The sequence below is a fragment of the Ziziphus jujuba genome, chromosome 1, assembly GCF_031755915.1.
Source record: "Ziziphus jujuba cultivar Dongzao chromosome 1, ASM3175591v1".
Classification (NCBI taxonomy): Eukaryota; Viridiplantae; Streptophyta; class Magnoliopsida; order Rosales; family Rhamnaceae; genus Ziziphus; species Ziziphus jujuba.
In genome coordinates this window covers 38172882-38187928 of record NC_083379.1, presented here as the reverse complement: position 1 = coordinate 38187928, position 15047 = coordinate 38172882, and the positions used below count along the sequence as shown (strand labels likewise).

General features: G+C 34.1%; 2 protein-coding genes across 2 annotated transcripts; both read left to right on the top strand.

Moving 5' to 3' along the window:
- Positions 1-4389: 4389 nt before the first annotated feature.
- LOC107432200 (uncharacterized) lies at positions 4390-6776 on the top strand. Its single transcript, XM_016043289.4, has one exon. It carries the CDS (start codon positions 4705-4707, stop codon positions 6541-6543), a length of 1839 nt encoding a protein of 612 aa, XP_015898775.3. The 5' UTR covers positions 4390-4704; the 3' UTR covers positions 6544-6776.
- Positions 6777-11782: 5006 nt separating this feature from the next.
- LOC107432194 (uncharacterized) lies at positions 11783-14485 on the top strand. Its single transcript, XM_016043277.4, has one exon. The coding sequence runs from the start codon at positions 12062-12064 to the stop codon at positions 14225-14227; it is 2166 nt and encodes a 721-aa protein (XP_015898763.3). The 5' UTR covers positions 11783-12061; the 3' UTR covers positions 14228-14485.
- The last annotated feature ends 562 nt before the right edge of the window (positions 14486-15047 follow it).

Genomic DNA, 15047 nt, shown 5'->3' with positions numbered 1-15047 from the left:
AGGAAATTTTATACCCAAAATCAAGGCACCTTTTGGCAGTTCATTGAATAAGAGTCATTGTGTGTTTAATCTACATTTGAAAGCATTTCTAGTCTTCAATCTTGCTTTTTTTGGGAGTTTATGGCTAATAAGCCACCTCATTACACATAAGGAAAGGATCATATATCAGTGAATTTCAAGTTGTAGCAATTAATAGGATTCGTTATACTCTTCATCCTAGTGGGTTAAGACCTTTTTTTGGATAAAAGCATTAGACATAAGGCAGCAGCTTTCGGTATAGAGTGCATGCCCAGTCACAGTGGGTTGTATAATTTAATTACTTGAATAAGTAAATATTCAAGGAAATTGCATATAATATAATTGATTGGTCACGCTTTCGGTGCTAATGGTATGCTTGCATTTTATAAAAAATTCTACATGCATATGTTTATATATTTTAAGTAAAGTTCACAATTCTCTCAACACAAGAAAATGGATTGATAATTAGTCTAATTTCACCCTTTGGAAACAATTATAGCTAGCAATAAGGGAAAGAAAAAGTCCCACTTCGAACATTTTAAAATCAGCTTGGAAACAATTTTAGCTAGGAACAAGTGAAAGAAAAGGTCCCACTTTGAAAATTTTAACATCTGGTAATTTGATTATGCCAATTCAATTCTACTAGAACGTCAAATTTTGTATGCTAAATTTTGAATGGCGACTAATGTCAATAATTGCTGCATTATAAACAAAACCAAAATTTGATAAAGAATTCCGATGCTTGTAATATACTCGTGTCGAATAAGTTTATACGTAGACAATGATTTATTTATTTATTTTATCAAACAAGAAGAGTAATTAATGCTTGAATAAAAGAATGCAACCTTAACCAGAGAGATCCACCTGCAAGTTTTCTGAAACCAAACTGAATAGAATTGTTACTTTCCATGCTTGCTGAAAATCAAAGAAAAAAATAGTCCATTTTCCAAAGTAGTTCGTCTGTCAAACCAACGAATAACCAATGAGGGGCTAAGGAATCGCAACACAAAGAGCAACACTTGAAATGTTTTATATTTAGGCACATGATATATAACAAAACTGAAAACATGCAGGATAATATTCAAATTGTTTACTTATTTAAATTTGTTTAAGTAGAAACCTTTCTTTCTTTTTTTTTTTTTTTTTTTTCTGAACCATATTGTTAATAAAAATATGAATGAGAACGATTTTATTTTTAGTATTATATTTCAATATTTATCAAATTTAATCCACAAAAATGAATACAAATTTTTTCGAAAATATATTTATCTTATAAAATTATAAAAGTCTGAGTAAGTAATCAATATTCGATTAAAAACTGTTAATAAAAAGATAATTTAGCTTATAAAAGATAATTTTGTATAATACAAGGAGAAATGGAAAAAAGGAAAATTTTAATTCTTACTCAACGATTAATAATTGATAATCAATTCCTATGAACTTTTTGCGCAAAGAAAAAATAAAATCCGATGAGGTTTCCTTCATTAATTATCAGATTTCTACCATCAATAGTCCTTAATCTTTTTTTTACTCAAATAGTTCTTAATGTTTTATAAAGCATAAATATGACCTACAAATGAAAAAGTGAATCATCATGTACAAGTGAATCAAAAAAATAAATTAGTTAAATATTATTATACTATTTGATAAATAAATTTAATTAATATTTTGATAAATTTAGAAAATTATTGCCAAATTATAATTTAAACACAAATATAAAATATTGCTAGAGTTACTAAAATATTCATTAAATTTAATTATCAAATAATATAGCAAATGATTGGATAGGATAATATTTAGTTGATTTAATTTTTTAATTTATTTATCAATTTTTAAAGGTTCATTTATCTATTTTTATGTTATATAAATATGTTAATCAATAATAAATTAACACATATCATATGATAAATATTTTTAATAAATATTTTGATGCTTCTAGTATTACTGATTTGTTAAAGGGAAGCATAAATATAAAATTAAATTCATAAGTTTAAATGAAAATATTTGGAGGGGAGGGGGGGATTAAGGTTTTGATAACATGATAATATCCATCAGCTTTTGAATTTGTTTGGCTACCCTACTAACTTTTGAAAATTTGTCTTTTAGCAAAAATAAAAATTCAAAGTCTAGGGTTTCATGTCCAGAAATAATTAATAGAGGCTACAGCCTACGTTATCTTTTTTCCGTATAACAGGATCAATGTTCATTGTCACACTAGCTCACAAATTACCATTTTTGGTTTTTTCCTAGTCAACTAGAATGCAACTTTTAGCCTTTTTACCGTTTTCTATGACTTTTCCTGCAGTGCTTGAGGGTTAAGCCACTGAATTAATTTCGGAATTTTAAATTAAAAAAAAAAAATAGAGGACTGTCCATTTGTTAAAAAATGCCCTGTATAGCACTATGCGGGAAAGAAAGCAATCCATTTCTATTGCCATTTTTTGTTGCACATATAGAAACCGAAGCTTGCATTTTTTTTCTTTCTCGGGAATCAAACAGGGTAAACAAAGCTTGAAAAGAGATTAAAAATAAAAAAAATAAAAAAAATAAAAATATGATACATATACAAACCCATGAGCTGTCATCTATCACAGAGAGTTCGTCCTCTTGTTCTTTAATCCACAATCTGATATAAAGTCTTTGTCAGACCCCATTGTCAAAATATATCACACTAGTCTGATGATGGTGGTGCTGGGAAGATGGAGATGTTGGGTTCACCAGCAGCAGAAAATAAGTTGCAGGGAAAAAGGTGAAATATGGAAAACCGGAAATTTTTATGTCAGATGCAATGAAGAATGAAGAAGGACATTTAAGTGACACTATAGTTAGCAAAAAAGACAACAACAACGAGGAAAGTAGAAAGCTTTCTAGATATAAGATGTGTGATTTGGAGCTTCAAGCTCGGATTTGTAGGCTTGAAGGAACGGTTGCTAAGCTAAAAGCAGAAAAGGTTGAATCATGAGCAACATTGTTAAGAAAACAACCAAAGAGGGGTTCATCTAATATGTAGGCCGTAGCACTACTCCAGTATATTCTAGCTTCAATTAAGTTAGTCTCTTTATATACGAATGGTTTTATAAGTAGATGTCAAATACTATATCGTTTTCTTTCAAGGACCTGAACACGATACTTATCTAACTGCTGTGTTCATCCTTTGTGCATATATATATATATATATATATATGTTCCTGAAGTTCTCTTGGTGTCTAAATTTTTATTATAATTTGCCATCTATCTTGATGTTAATATTTACAGTAGTAATGAAAATCTATTATTTGATGAGTTTTGAGATTATATACTACATAAAGTATTGTATTGATTATTTTGATAATTACTAAACAGGAAGACTAGGCTGGTTCAATACTATATATATATATATATTTTTTTTTTTTTTTTTCAGAGAGCTTATCTCAAATTCTATCTGACTGCTGTGTTTTACAATTTTTTATTTTATTTTTTTATTTGCTGAGGTGCTGTGTTTTTACCCTTATACGTGTACAAAAGTTGATGAATCCTGAAATTCTTCTGGAATTTATTTATTTATTTATTTTTTTCTTTGTAGGTTGCCTTATATCATCTTGTGTCAGTATGAATGCACAAAAAATGAAAATAGACCAAGTGCATGGTTGAGAATTTCCGATTTGTATAATCCACATCAGGCTAAGGTTTCTCAAATTTTCGCTTGTAGTGGAAGATATAAAAGTACCAAGATTCTTAAAAAGCAAAGTAAAATGGACATCGTTTTGCTTTTGTTGGACTAAATGCTTTTATGATAATGCGAGGAAAGTGAGCAAAAGTTTTTAGTCCTGTTAGGTATGATTAATTGCTTTCTTAATATGTTGCCAATAATTTGGGCAATCCAAAAGGAACTTATAAGGTCATGTAGCTATGCGACAAGGAGAGCCATTCTTTTTGACAATAATCTCACATCTTTTTCTATGAACCGAGTCCAAAAATACCATTCTCTTTGCTAATAAATGGATGGGATTGGTCAAAACTTTGAGCAGGAATTATCCTAGTGTACAACAGTGATGTGCACAGGAATATGGTTGTTCAGCAAAGATCAAGTACATGCCCCTCTATGTTTCTTTTTTTTTTTTTTGGTTAAATTTTTGTAGCATTTATGTAATTTACTTTTGTTATTTATAATACATGAACAAATTTTTTTTTTTTTTGGGTTAAATTTTTGTAGCATTTATGTAATTTACTTTTGTTACTTATAATACATGAACAAAATAGTACAAAGAAAATGTAATAAACAAAATAATTAATCATATGGTATTTAACATCGTTGATTGAGAAATTAAAGATATCACAAGTCTTGAATAGACATGAAAAGTCAAAAGGCCGATTTTGTAGGCAGTTCTGTCCCTGAGGAGATGGCCAAAGGGTGCTCTAGGACTTTACATTTAAAATTTCAAATGGTATGTTTACCCCTGCAAAATCTACAGTACGTGATAGCTTTACCAAAGTGACGAGGACCCACATGGCCATAACCCATTGTGCTTCAAACGACGGTCGAAATTCTTGCGCCATTTACTTTCAAAATCACACTCTTCACCACTGTTTCTGCTCTCTCTCTCTCTCTGTGAGAACCAAACCATTTCTTAGTCAACAAAACCTCCTGTGGGTCAACTGGAAACTGTTCAGTATCCTATTGTTGGAGTTCATTCTTGATCTTGAACAATGGAGGACATTGTTGAATCAAGGGAAGAGCTCATGGTTTCACCAACTGGAGGAAACCAATCGCTCAGAACAGCCCATTTTCTGAAGCCCTCTGTAACTTCCGTTGATGGACCGGTCTTTAACATCCCACGAGCCTTATTCCTCTCGGCCACCACTACTAGTACTACCAAGCTCGGAAATTTCCCGATTCTGTGGTGGCAATCCCCTCAACGGAATTGGAAATTTTGGGTTAGAAGCTTGCATTCAGAGCACCACCTCACATGGAAGAAAGCTGGGATTTATGAAGCAATTATGGGTTCTAAATACCAAATTGTGAAAAGCCAAGAACTGGTTCTTGGTCTTGCGGAAAAATGGTGTCCCCAGACGAATACCTTCATCTTCCCTTGGGGTGAAGCAACAATAACTCTAGAAGATGTTATGGTTTTAGGGGGTTATCCTGTTTTGGGTTCTCCGGTTCTTAGTCCTCTTGGAAGCGTAGAATCGAAACGAAGGGAAGCAAAACTAGTGGAAGCTCGATTGGATTTGCTGAGGTCTAAAAGTAGGAAAGCTAGCCAAAGTGCATGGTTGAAGCATTTCATGGGCAGTGAGAGTGAGTTTGAGCATGAAGCGTTTCTTTCATTATGGTTATCCAGGTTTGTTTTTCCTTCAACCTTTTCCTCAATCTCGAAACACCTTTTTCCACTGTCGATTCACCTAGCTAGTGGGACCCAACTTGCTCTTGCCCCTGCGGTTCTTGCTAGCATATATAAAAATTTGAGTTCTTTGAAAGAAAAAATGGGTGATTCAACTACATCAAAGACTGCTGTAAATCTTTGGGGACCTTTTCAATTAGTACAGGTTTGGGTTTGGGAGAGATTTGTAGCATCAAAGCCGAAACCCGAAGAGATTAAGTTCCCCAGTGAGCCTAGGATAGCTCAATGGAACAATGTGAAAGCACCAAAACAAGAGGATGTGAAATTTGCTTTAGACTCTGCAGGAGAAAGTTTTCTATGGCGACCATATACATTGGCCTTGAATAACCATGTTCTGCCTAAGTTTTACCTTGAAAAAGAAGAATGGATATTAGTTAATGCAGATGTTGAGAAAGAATTAGAGTCATTTGCTAGGTGCTTGAGGGCATGTGAATTGGTGGGGATAGGATTTGTACAGCAATACTTCCCACATCGAGTAGCAATGCAGTTTGGCATCGATCAAGATCTTCCGGGCTATGTGGTTGGAAACAATGAAAATTACAGTGAACCCTTAAATGGTGCAATGTGGTTATATGTTCCATCACGGTTTTTCAAGCCTAATGTTACCTCTAGATATTTAGAATGGTGGAAGCAGTCTACTAAAGCGGAACATGATGGGAAACAAAGAGGTAAAGAGGAACATCAAGAGAATTCAGGGTCTGTTCCTCCTGGTTTTTCTTCCAAATGGAAAGATGTTGAAGCAAGAAACTATGATATGGAAGATAAATTAACTGTGAAAGAAATGTTGAGACTTCATCATTGTAGTTCAGATAATAGAATGGCTGAGAAGAATGGGAAAAATTGTTTGTCAGACGTTAGAAAGATCATGAAAATGGTACCAGTTGAAAATATGATGCAGAGTTCAAGTGAAAGTAAACTGGAGATCACAGCCAAGGATGATAGGATTAGTGGAGTGGTGAGTAGTAGCAGCAGCAGAGTTTATAATAAAGCAAGAAGGGTGATGGATGAGAATGAAGAAGAGAGTAGAAGATGTCATAAAGTTGATAGTTTACGCAGATCAATGCAACTTGAAGCTCGGATTTGCACGCTCGAGAACATGATTTCTCAGTTAAAAGTAGCAAGACTAGCAAGGAACAAGACAGAATAAATGTCCTTATCACCCTGTAGTGGATATGAAATTTGCTTTGTTCTATGTATAATGTTGTCCAGTCCAACATATATACACACTAGTTTTGGATTCTCTTTTGACATATTTTGGAGAAGATATATGGCTGTTACTAGTCTTTTTTGTCCATAACTAAATGTATCCCAAACCTTTACTGATTTTGAACTAAGCTTTATACTATTTGAATAAGGAGATTTTGATGTGCTTATTATTTTGATAGCTCTTAGTTCAATTTAATTACTAGTCATATTTTTTCATTCCAAATAATGATTAATCATGCTAGCTTAATGTCACGTTCCATGCAAAAGGGATAAAATCCTTGAGGTTTAGCCGGAAGATTTTACACTCTTCATGAAAATTCAAGAGAAGCTCGGAAGATTCTAGAAGATTCAAGAGAAACCTAGATTAATATAGATAGGAATCTCTCTAGAATAATCATTGTAAATATCTAGTAGAATATTCTAGAACCTCATTTAGATGTATGTTATGTGTACATATCTAGAACATTGTATTCTTGTGATACGTGCCAAGCCCTCTATATAAAGGGTTGGATTCTTATTTGTAACACATCTAAAAATTCAAGCAATATAAGTATTCTCCACGTTTTCTCAAATTCTCCTATTTCCTACTCTACTAATCTTAGTTTCCGCATTGTGTTGGTTTGTGGGCAAAGCTTACTTAGCAAAGGAGGTGCTAAGTACCATATGGAAGTGTTGGAAAAGTTAGGCACGTGACATTAAGCTCCAGTATATATAGTGATGTGACACTTGTGATCTTGAGCTACATTATGAGCCTACAGCTCAATTATGTTCATAAGTGTTCAAATTGTTGTTCAGCAGAGCCTCAACATGATCACGGAAAAGTTTTTTCCTAGTAAATATTTCCTTTGCCAAATTTATGGAGAAAATGTACACATGGATAAGGTTGTTTCATAGAAGTCTTGGTCATAATTGAACTTTACACATTTGGCAATTGTATGATAGGGAAAAACAAGCTTTCTTATTATTTTTTTTTCTCCGATAATGATAATAATAATTATAATAATAAGTTTAGGCTTTAGATATTTTATTTAGAAACAATGTTTTAAAAGGCAAACCATTCAACCCACCTGATTAATTAGGGATTAGGAAGCTATCATTCTCTTCTCTTGAGAAGTCCTTCAAAATATTTGTAGTGAATTTCAATAATAAAATGGGATTGACATATAAAAGAATTGGAATTTCTTGATCCTATTTATACTGCAAGAATTTATTTATTTATTTTTTTTGTTTCTGGTGACTAAGGCATTGCATTCTTCTTCAAAAATCTTTGAAGTGATAGAGGAGAGATGAGGAATATGTGCTGAAACATAATTGATTATTCCCAGAAATTGTTGAATTTGCGTCCTTCCTTTTAATTCATTGAGGAATTCCGTGGCGTTTTCAGCGATATGGTCTTAGAAAATTATTTTTGTTGATTTGATCTTCAAGCCCAAAAAATTTACATCAATTCGGTCTATCTTCGTCTTTGATTCAGATAAGGTTTACCCATATTGGAATGTCAGCTCCTAGAATCTTCTAAGATATTGCTTATGCTCTTCTATATTTTTGCTGAAAATAAGAATATCATTTATATATACTAAACAATGTTCTTTTAATAAAGCATAAACTTCATCCATATGATGTTGAAATTCTGATGGAGCATTTTTAGTACGAAAGGCATAACATTCCACTCATAGTATCCATGAGGAACTATGAAGCCTGTTTTGTTCCTGTCTTCTTTTGCAATGCTTATTTGCCAAAATTCTGATTTCATGTCGAATTTTGAGAAGATTTTGGCTCCATACGTTTTTTTTAAGAGTTTATCTCTTCTTGGTATTGGATACCTTATATCTTGAATGCATTCATTAAGCTTTCTACAATCAATCACTAACCTTTTCTTTCCTTGTGTGTTTTAGGATAGGACTTTTTATTTATATTAAAATGATGTAAAATTATAAATCTTATCACATGTATTCTTGATCATTGTACTATAAGTATATGTAAAAGGCGTGAGTCTTATTTTGTACACGGAGTATGGTAAATAGTATTACTCTTGCGTTCCCTTAAGGATAGAAAGCAGAATCAATTGTAACTTTTAAATTATTAATAAAATTTTTAATATTTTCCTTTTTCAAGAATTGGAATCAGAGTAGAACAATCTTCTGAGAGAGGAATAGAGTGAGATCTATTTTATCTCTATGATTAATTCTACTAGCTGGAAGCATGATGGATTTAGACAAGACAAGACATAAAGTAAAGAATTTTATATATTAGGTGTCCTCAATAATTTTACTGTATGTTTTAGGATAGAAATCTTTTTTTATATTGAAATAAAATAAATTTAAAAACTTTATCACATGCATCCTTCATTATTGTACTATAAGAATATGTAAAAAGTGTGATCCTTATTTTGTACAGGTAGTATGTACCTTTTCAGTTGCTTCATCTTTGGGCATTAATTGGAGAGATTTTGAGTACTTCAGCTTCAGCCTAATTTCATCAAGGGTGGCGACCCATTCTTTGCTAATGTCACAGAGTCAAAATGCTAAAACTTGGGAATGTAAGATTGGCTCTAGACTCAGCTGGTAAGAGTTTTCAATGGCGCCTATATACCTCAGAAGGAGTTGAATGGTTGTGAACTTTATGAAGAAAAGGCAATGTGGGTTTCAATTGGTCCAAACTAGGACCAACAACAAGAGTCATTTGCTCGGTTCATAAGTGTCTCCATGCTAGTTGGAATTGATTGTATAGAACAGTATCTTCCTCATGGAGTTACAATACAATTTGGCACGGATCAAGACCTTCCAGGTTGTGTTGTTCAGTCCAATGGGACTCCTGACGTTGCATGGACCAACTTCAGTAAGCCGCTTGTTGGGCAAAACTCTATAATCCATCCCAGCATTTCAAGGCCGGTGTTACTGACCGATACTTGGAGTGGAGGAAAAGGTTACTAGATTTGCAAGATGCAATTAAAGGTACTGTGATTGTCAAGCGGAAAAGAAAGTAAAATGCCATCACAAGAAAAGAGTATGATTGTGAAGATGGCCAAAGCATTGCTAATGGCTATATAAGAAGAGAATGGAGATAAGAATGCCGATGTTCTTCCTGGTTTTCCTCCCAAGTTCAATTGCATGTCTAATAATGCAGAGAATTCTATCAAGGCACAACCAACATTTCTTAAAAACAATCCAGTTTGTCATGGTAAGAATTTGGGCCATCCTCGTAGCTTTTCAGCTTCCACTACAGATAATAGAGATGCTGGGAAAAAGAAACCGCTGGCACAGGCAGAATTAATTGAAAGAATTACAAAGAGTTGTTCTTCAATGAAGGGCTAAAGAAAGCCATGAATTTTGATTTAAATGAAAAGCATGGTGAGAATTTGGTTTATGGTGGAATGAGAAAATGCAGGAGTAGGACAAAAATTTGTTGCCAAGTGCATGAAACATTATGGTTTGGATATGAAGGTCGGCTTAATAAGTTGTTGCTAAGCTGCAGCAGAGAGATTTGGGCTAGGGTGGTTTAGCCCATGGCAGTGGAACTTTTAGCTTAACTTCAAATGCATGGCCTTTTATATTATGCAAAGGGTTAAGATACATTGGAAAGAAGTGAAGCATAACAATTATATAGAAGATGGTATAAAGAAAGGGAATGCTTATATATAGTCTCATATTATGAATCTAAGCATTGCTTACTGTGTTAGTAATTTATACTAAAATTTGCCTTGAGGTTTCTTTAACTAAGAAACTCCATTGAGACCCACACCATGTAGACAATATACATGATACAATTAACCTTTGACCCAATCTAGATAGCACAAAATAAACATCTTCTCATACTAGCAACATTTTATTGTGTCCTAAAGTGGGAGTGTGGAAGTGTGGTCGATTTCAAAAGCATCAGTGAAGCTTATTCTGGACATGGATTTTGGTTTCTTAAACAAATCTTGAAAAAGTATTCTAAGCTACGTTGTAAGCCAAATTCCAGCAGCAATATGAGATTACATGCTGAACTTGGTCTTTTAATTTGGGGAGGTAAATTCTCCTTCTAATTTCACAATTGTATTGGATCCCATCAGCAAGTTCAAAAATTTAGAATTTCCTTATGTGCAACCTCAATTAATTGAGGTTGCACATAAGGAAATTCTAAACTTTTGAACTCAATTTAGGCCATTCTAAATGAAATGGATTGAAACCCTGTTTGTTAATTTTTTATTTCATTTTGTGTTGTCTTTGTTCTATCTTATTGAACTATAGTCTGCTATGGAATTTCACCATATATATATAGAATAAAAAAAAAAAGGGGTAACGAATAGCTAAAGATAGAGCAAGCAAAGCACTTTTTCAGATACTACGAACAAGGACATTTGAGCAACTATCTGATATTTATTTGTTGTTGTGTCCCATTATATTTATAGGCATTCTAAACTTGTCTGTACCTGAGTTAGGCTTTGATTTTTTTTTGTTTTTTTGTTTTTCTTTTGGTCAGCATGCCTGGGCTAGAGAAAAGATTTTATATTAACAAGCTTAGAATGGCAATTCTGTACATGTATATCTATATATGTATATATAAATAAATATAGACCTTGTTCAATTCAATATTTTCCTATTATACTCCTAAGGGTATTTTTGGTTATTTGAGAGAAAAGAAAAAGGATTTAATTTGATTTTAGGATTAAGGTTTTGATAATATACGATTATATGCATCGGCTTCTGAATTTGTTTCGCAACCACATCGGCTTTCGACAAAAATATTTTTAGCAAAAAAACAAAAAACAAAAATTCAAAAACTATGGTTTATGTTCAGAAATAATTATCAATAGAGGCTAGAGCTTACAGCCCATGTCATCTTCTTCCGTACAACTGATCAATGTTCAGACACCACTAACCATTTCTATGACACTGGTTATTACCCAAAAAAACGAAAAAACAGAAAGAGACACTGGCTTTTTCCCAATCAACCAGTGCCATACTTTTAGCCTCTTTTCTTCTTTTTGGTAGAAAGTGGCACTTTAGTCTTTCACCATGACCTGTCCTGCAATTACTTGAGGATTAAGGCATTGATAGAATTCTTCTTTTTTTTAAGAAAAAAACCATTGATAGAATTTTATTTTATTTTTAAAAAAAAGAAAAATGTACCTTCGAAAGTAAACAATGAAAAGACTGTCCCACTATCTTATAAAAAATAAATAAATTAAAAACAAGAAACCCAAAAAAAAAAAAGAAAAAGAAAAAAAAAAGGCACGAATTAGGAATATGCGGGAAAGAAAGCAACGCCATTTCCGTTGTCATTTTTGTTGTAGGCAGAGAAACCGATACTTCGAATTTTCCAGGGAAGCAAACAGGTAAACAAAGATTGCAAAGGGAGAAAAGAAAAAAAAAAATGTGATACCAAAGCATACATAGAAAGTTAGGAACCGATTAGCTTTTTCATCTTTCGGTAGAGAAATTTTTTTGTTCCATTTAGCTCTCTGCTAATTAATCATGGGAGAGACATCAGACTCCATTGTGGATGAAAGAAAGGAGCTCATAGCTTCATTCTCTGGTAATGGTACCCCCGTTTTCAGAACTGCCCATTTTCTCAAACCCTCTGTAACTTCCATTGATGAACCCCTGGAGCTTCTTTCAGTTTCTCGCTCTTCCATGCCACCCAAGTTTGAGCCCAGAGAGTGGGCACTAAAAATCAACCTCAATGGATGGAGAAACCCTACAAAGGATTGGACAAACTGGGTTAATTTCATGCACTCCAAGTATCAAGCAAAGTGGAAAGAAGCAGGTATCTATGAAGCAATCATGAATTCCACGTTTGAATTGCATAAGGACGAAAAACTGGTTTTGGGTATTGCTGAGAGGTGGTCTCCTGGGACTAAAACATTCCATTTTCCTTGGGGTGAAGCAACAATCACTTTGGAAGATGTCATGGTTCTAGGTGGTTACTCTGTGTTGGGGGACTCTGTTTTAAGCCCCCTTAAAACCACACAACTGAAGGAAATACATGAGAAATTGAATCAAGCTCGATTTCAAATTTCCAAAAGTAGGTCTAATAAAGCCAGTCAATCGTTATGGATGAAGATGTTCATGGGGAGTGGAAGTGAAATCGAGCACGAGGCTTTTCTGGTAACTTGGCTGTCAATGTTCGTTTTTGCTAATACTGTTACCAAGTTGATTAATAAGCTTGTTTTCCCTATTGCTATTCATCTTGCTAGAGGAAAAAGAATAGCTTTGGCCCCGGCTGTTCTTGCTACCATCTATAAAGATTTGAATTTGTTCAAAGAAGCCCTTGTTTATTCGCCCAAATCTAATAGGTGTAATAATGGAAGCTTCTCGTTGGAGCTCAACCTTTGGTCACCACTTCAGCTGATTCACCTCTGGGCATTGGAGAGGTTTAAAGCGCTGCAGCCTAAGCCTAATTTTATCAAGCGTGGTGAACCCTTCTTTGCTAGATGGCACAAAGTCAAAGGCTTGAAACTTGGGGATGTAAGATTGGCTCTAGACTCGTCTGGAGAGAGTTTTCAATGGCGCCCATATACAAAAAAAGTAGTTTACTGGAATGGTTGTAAACTGTTTGGAGAAAAGGCAATGTGGGTGCCAGTTGGTCCACAGTTGGATGAACAACAAGAGTTACTTGCTCGGTGCTTGAGGGTCTCCAAGCTAGTTGGAATTGATTGCATAGAACAGTATCTCCCTCATCGAGTTTCAATGCAATTTGGAATGGATCAAGACCTTCCGGGTAGTGTTTCTCAATCCATTGAGACTCCAGAGGTTGCTTGGACCAATTTCAGCAAGCCAATTGGTGGGACAAAACTGTATATTCCTTCGCAGCATTTTGAGGCAGGTGTTACTGTCCGCTACTTGGACTGGAAGAAAAATTTTCAAGATGAAACTAAGGAGGGTAAAAAACCTAGAAGATCATCCACAGAGAAGAATATGGAGATGGTAAAAGTACTGCATAAGGCTTCAAAAGGAGAGATTAATGGAGGTAACAATGACGATTTTCCACCTGGTTTTCCTTCCAAGAGTAAGACAGCTAACAAATCAGGGAAGTCTCTTCATGTAAAACCAGAGCTTGTTGAAATGATGAGTTCTAATAATATGCCTTGCAGTCTTGGCAAGAGGCCAGTTTGTGATGGTAAGAATTTGGGTCATTCTCGAAGCTTATCATCTTCTATTGCAGATAATAAATCTTCTGGAGATAGCATTGATAAAGGTTCTGGAGATAGCAATGAGAATATTCAGCCAGCTTTTCCTCCCACGGGTAAAACAGCTGATAGAGCAGGGAAGTCTCTTAAGATAGAACCAGCATTTGTCGAAATGATGAATTCTGACAATGATGGTAAGAATTCGGGTCATCGTCCAAGTTTCTCAGATTCTATAGCTCATACTAGAGCTTCTGGAGAAAAGAAGTTGCTGTCAGAATCAGTAGAAAGAATTAGACAGAGTGAAGGCTCCATGGAAGGGTTAAAGATAACCAGGAATGATGTAAATGGAAGGAATTCTGGGAATCTGGATTCTTGTACAGTGAGCAATTACAATAGCAACAGTGAAAGAAATAGACAAGAACATTTGGAATTTGAAGCTCGGATTAGTAGGCTGGAGAGGGCTGTTGCTATGATGAGGGCAGCAATGCCTGGCAAGAGTAGGCTGGTCTAGCCAGTAGTAAGACCATTTTCTTTGCCCCAACTATATGCCGTATACATTATATTGATTTAGTGTATTTGGATATTAATGAAGTTCATGTAGTGCTGTTGTGTTTTTTAAGTTTTGGCTAACAACTTCTGCTTTTGTGTCAACTTATTGTCCAAATGGAACTTCTACAACAATGAATACGGTTTCTATGTAAAACAGTTTCTCATATATTTTAAGGTTCTGAGCCAAATTCCTGCATAATGAGAATCAATAATAAAATTAGTCTTCTAATTTGCTGAGGCGTTCAAATCTCTTTTAACTTACACAGTTGAGCACCCCATCAGCATGAGGCTTGCAGATGAGGAAATCTTAAATTAAGTTGAATATTTGAACTCGATTATGCTATAAATTTCAGGCAACTATCCATTCACTCTTGCAATGAGTCTAATCTTTATATGCTTGGAGCACTTTCTGAATATGTCAATACGAAGGTGGGGTAACGGTTTTGCCACTAGACTGCCGCTCTATTTTGTAAAATTTTATTTGGAGGAGTATATTGACGTTGATAAGTTTACATATGATCTAATAGATGGTGGCATATTACTTTCCTAGAGTGGCAATGTCCATACTTAAGTAGGAGTTTTTAGTGTTTTATGCAGAATGCAAATAACAAAATGGGGAACTTTTCCCCTTTTCTTATCGATGCCAGATCAACCATGCCTTTCAAAAAATTTTAAAAAATAAATAAATAAATAAACTTTTGTGATATTGGTCATTGCTTGATATTTAGAATATTGAGAATATAAAACATACTGGCTTAACTTAATATTTTGGCTTTGGCTTT

What these genes read in the sequence shown, in the direction of transcription:
- LOC107432200 (XM_016043289.4), top strand. Translation starts at nt 4,705, where the DNA reads ATGGAGGACATTGTTGAATCAAGGGAAGAGCTCATGGTTTCACCAACT.
- LOC107432194 (XM_016043277.4), top strand. Translation starts at nt 12,062, where the DNA reads ATGGGAGAGACATCAGACTCCATTGTGGATGAAAGAAAGGAGCTCATA.